The sequence below is a fragment of the Chionomys nivalis genome, chromosome 3, assembly GCF_950005125.1.
Source record: "Chionomys nivalis chromosome 3, mChiNiv1.1, whole genome shotgun sequence".
In the NCBI taxonomy this organism is placed as follows: domain Eukaryota; kingdom Metazoa; phylum Chordata; class Mammalia; order Rodentia; family Cricetidae; genus Chionomys; species Chionomys nivalis.
In genome coordinates this window covers 55450048-55454605 of record NC_080088.1, presented here as the reverse complement: position 1 = coordinate 55454605, position 4558 = coordinate 55450048, and the positions used below count along the sequence as shown (strand labels likewise).

The 4558-nt window shown below is 39.4% G+C and overlaps 1 protein-coding gene across 1 annotated transcript; it reads left to right on the top strand.

The window, feature by feature from the left end:
- Window positions 1–3111: 3111 nt before the first annotated feature.
- On the top strand, window positions 3112–3956 carry LOC130872191 (phosphoglycerate mutase 1-like). Its single transcript, XM_057766051.1, has one exon. It carries the CDS (start codon window positions 3112–3114, stop codon window positions 3874–3876), a length of 765 nt encoding a protein of 254 aa, XP_057622034.1. The 3' UTR covers window positions 3877–3956.
- Window positions 3957–4558: the final 602 nt, after the last annotated feature.

The following is a 4558-nucleotide window of genomic DNA, read 5'->3' as shown; positions in this document are numbered from 1 at the left end:
CAGTCGCTTTCTTGTGTGTCCTGCAGAATGTCTGGCAGACTCTTTCATGAAACAGGAACCTTTAGGCAGTTCAGCTTCAGCAGTCATTTCTCTGTGAATACCACACGTCCAGTTCATACAGCACAACATCAAGGAGTCCAGGCAAGAGCAGTTTCTTACCCAAATGGCTAACAAGCTCCATAAGGATCCTCGTTGATGCCAATCACCCTATTGAAGTAGATTGGTGCTACCAGGAGTAGATATGTCTCACTTTCGTGAAAAGTCTTAAAACATTTTAAATGCCATATTATTTAGTCTTTGAAAGGTCTGAAGAATATTCATCTGAAATATATCTCTGTACATCTAGAAAACCTAACTAACATGCCTACAAGGTAGACTATTATAGATGATTATCTATTAACCTGTATTTCTTAATTATACATTACATTTCTAAATGAGCTGCACAAACACAATATATTAATCAAGAGCAGAAATAAATATATAACAAAAATGACCTTAAATTTTGTATAAATAAACCAAGATCTATTCCAATGCAAAGTATCCATTTATAGCATATATCCCTTTAATGTAAATAAACAGTTGTAAACAAACATTTAGACAATTTGGGCATTGTTGTCTTGACTACTTCCTGCTAACTGGGAGTGCTGTTAATCAGATCTGGCATGTGGTATCCTGTTTGGTAGGTCCATCTCAGCCAGCAGTCCTGAAGCCATCGTGGATGTTGGACCATCTGGGCCACGTTTCAGGAAGCTTTGTTTCTTCAAACCACATTAATTTGGAAGATATCCACAGGTTTTCATCCTCTGTAGAAATAGAAGCAGAACCTCTTTTCCAAATCAACATATCCTTAGACCCAAATTTTGAAATCAAGATACCTTATAATATATATGTTGTTTTAGCTTAGCAGCCTGTTCAATAAACTGTCTCTCTGAACGTAGCTCATTCACAGTCAAAAAATTAAAAAAACACAATAATATACATAATATAGACTTTCAGTGTACATTCCATCTTTATGTGGCCTATTTTTTTACTCTATTACTTTTTCTGCAAATTTAATATTTAATTTATTATCTTTACGCCTTTAATCTATGACTGTCTATATTCTTTTTTCTGTCTCAAGTCTACATATATTTATCCAACACTGTGACTCATTTAGAGGTCTTTTATATCTGAATTTGTCTTTATTGAATGCATATCTGTAATTATTTTTTGATCCAGGAACTTTTTTTTCTTTTAAATGCTAAGGTGGCATGGATATGACCAACACTGTGGTCCTGCCTGCTTGCTCTACTTAGTCCAATATTCCAGAGGCATGTTCACAGCCTCTGAGAGCCATTCTTTTCTCTCCAGATCCAGGTTCACAGCAGGTCTGTGTCACGATTAAGTATTTGTAACATGCTCCTCACAGATCCCACTTAAGTGCTTGACCTCCTGAAAGAACCAGAATTTGTGCTGGCAAGATAAACCAGAAAGCAACTGATTCCTATGCTGAGTCAGTAAGCCTTCTCTTAGGTGCCTGCTCACTGTCAACAAACAGAGCCTATCCAAAAAAAGAAAAAAAAAATTGCAAACCTGTGTACAGTTATTCAAAGCAATATCAGAAATTTTCTTAGGAAAATTGGTTAAATTATTGGACAGATTGCATCCAACAATATAAATATGTTTCTAAATACTTACTACATAATAATATTCATTTGCTCTCAAAGATATATTTAAATATAGTTTGATATAATAAAATACACACTAAAATGTAAATTTTGGAGGAGAAAAATAGAAATATTTGCTTCTTCAAAAATTATTTAAAAGTAATAAAAATGTATAGCTTTTTTGCCTAAGAAGTAAGAACATTTACTTTTCTAAGAGAAAGTACTGTTTTGATACATGTTTATACTATGAGTGATGGTATTGCTTACCTTCTGGCTTTTCCCAATTTTGTGATATTCTCCACGGTGTACACTGCTTCTATCTTTCTTATGGCCCCTGTTTTTATAGTAAGTGAATAATGTTCAAAAAGAAATATCCTTTCATTTCACAGTTAACCCTTTTTTAAAAATTCTACAAAGATTTACAGAGATCTTAGTGGACAAAAATGGATATTACATGCAAATATTTAATCTTCTAGAATCTGGACCTTTTTGAAACCATAGCAACTATGAGGAATATCATAATGAAGTAGTAGAGGAAAGTGGCCATCTGTTCATGAAACAAAGAGGTTACATGCCAGATGCCGAAAATATACTATAATCACAGTACACAGGTACTAGATTAAAAGAAGTCGCAAGTCAAATTTGATATATAAGAGAAATTGGCTTTTGTTTTTCTAGTTATTTTTAAAATATAGTTGAAAATACTCAGCAAAATCCTCATCTCATGTAAGGTCAAAAATTGCACAAGACAGAAGTTTTAATATGAATCTCATTGCAGATTGTCTGAAGCCATGATAAAAAAAAAAAAAAAAAAAAAACAAGAGAAGAGAATTATCCAAGTGTTACCATTATGTCCTACTGACCTAAAACCTCCAAGACACACTACAGATATTGAGTACCCATTAGACACCTGTATCTCTTGAGTATATACCTTGTCAACTTGGACAATGAAGCCCAAAACATAGTATATACGAACTTAAAACATTTCAGCTACTTTGTACTTATTAAAAGCCTAAACTGTATTTTGTGAATGTTAAATTAATGTATTTTAATCTTTTCATTTCATTAAATTATAATTGCAAGGCTACCCATTTTCTCCTTCCTCTTACTCATACCCTGTACTCCCAAATTAATGATGACTTTTTTAACATGTGTATATACACGTTTGTGTGTGTATGTGTGTACATATATAATAAGTACAAACTTCTGATTTTTTTAGTGTTGCCTGTGTATAGTTGTAGGCTGTTTTTTCTTTACCCGGCTGCCCCGACTTCCAAAATTATCACAGAGAAACTAGATTATTTAAATCACTGCTTGGCCAATCACTTAAGCATATTGCTAGCTAGCTCTTATATCTTTGGTTAACCCATTTCTATTATTTTATATTTTACCACGAGATTCGTGGCCCACAGGCAGGGTTGAAACTCACAGCTTGGCTCTCTGCTGCATCTTCTTGCCTATCGCCATGGCGGCCTACAAGCTGGTCCTCATCCGGCACGGCCAGAGCGCCTGGAACCTGGAGAACCGCTTCAGCGGCTGGTACGACGCCGACCTGAGCCCAGCGGGCCACGAGGAGGCGAAGTGCGGAGGACAGGCTTTGCGAGATGCTGGCTATGAATTCGACATCTGCTTCACTTTCGTGCAGGAGAGAGCAATCCGGACCCTCTGGACAGTCCTGAATGCCATTGACCAGATGTGGCTGCCAGTGGTGAGGACCTGTCGCCTCAATGAGCGACACTATGGGGGTCTGACTGGTCTCAATAAAGCAGAAACTGCTGCTAAGCATGATGAGGCACAGGTAAAGATCTGGAGGCGATCTTACGATGTCCCACCACCGCCAATGGAGCCTGACCATCCCTTCTACAGCAACATCAGTAAGGATCGCAGGTATGCAGACCTTACTGAGGACCAGCTACCGTCCTGGGAGAGCCTGAAGGACACTATTGCCAGAGCACTGCCCTTCTGGAATGAAGAGATTGTCCCCCAGATCAAAGAGAGGAAGAGAGTCATGATTGCGGCCCATGGCAACAGCCTTCGGGGGATCGTCAAGCATCTGGAGGGTCTCTCAGAAGAGGCCATTACGGAGCTGAACCTGCCAACTGGCATTCCCATTGTCTATGAATTGGACAAGAACTTGAAGCCCGTTAAACCCATGCAGTTCCTGGGAGATGAAGAGACCATGTGGAAAGCCATGGAAGCCGTGGCTACGCAGGGCAAGGCCAAGAAGTGAAGGCGCACAGACAGACTTCTGCCCCGAGACCCTCCTCCCTGCCTGTCTGCCTCCTGCGCCCTTCCCAGCACCCCTCACGTCACTGACTCCAAGTTTAGGATCTTAAGTTTAAGTTGTAACTGCAGATGGGGACCCGTGGCTCCCATTTTGTTTTAGTATTTTATCCCCTGCACCCACTCCCTTCATAGAATCTAGTCAGAGTAACACCTCTAGGGTGCAGGTTCTTGGTCCACATCCAGGGACGGTTCCTCTTCCTAGGAGAATTGAGAGGTAGTAATTACAGGTTTCTTAGTCATTTGTTTACAAGGGTCTGCTTTAGGAGGTCAGGGAGGAACCATGCTGTGGCCTGACCAGGGTGAAGCCTGTCCTGCGCTCTTCTGCAGTTAGGTAACTGGGGCTGTAGTCATTCCAGTGGAAGGTGAAAGTTCATTTAAAAGATGAACTGCCTTCCTCTCTGAGCCTAAAGAAGCTGCTGACCCCCGAAGGTTGGGATCAATCCTGTCAAGTCTATGTGTTACATTTACTTTTACAAAGACAGAAGTACATACATATTTATCAGTACACAAAAACCACTCTGAGGTTTCTAGTGGTGATTGAAATAGTCTATGTGGTCACCAGAAAATAAGCCATTCCTCATATCAAGTGGGATAAACTCCTTGTCCTCAAGGGACAGGAGTGTCTC

What these genes read in the sequence shown, in the direction of transcription:
- LOC130872191 (XM_057766051.1), top strand. Translation starts at nt 3,112, where the DNA reads ATGGCGGCCTACAAGCTGGTCCTCATCCGGCACGGCCAGAGCGCCTGG.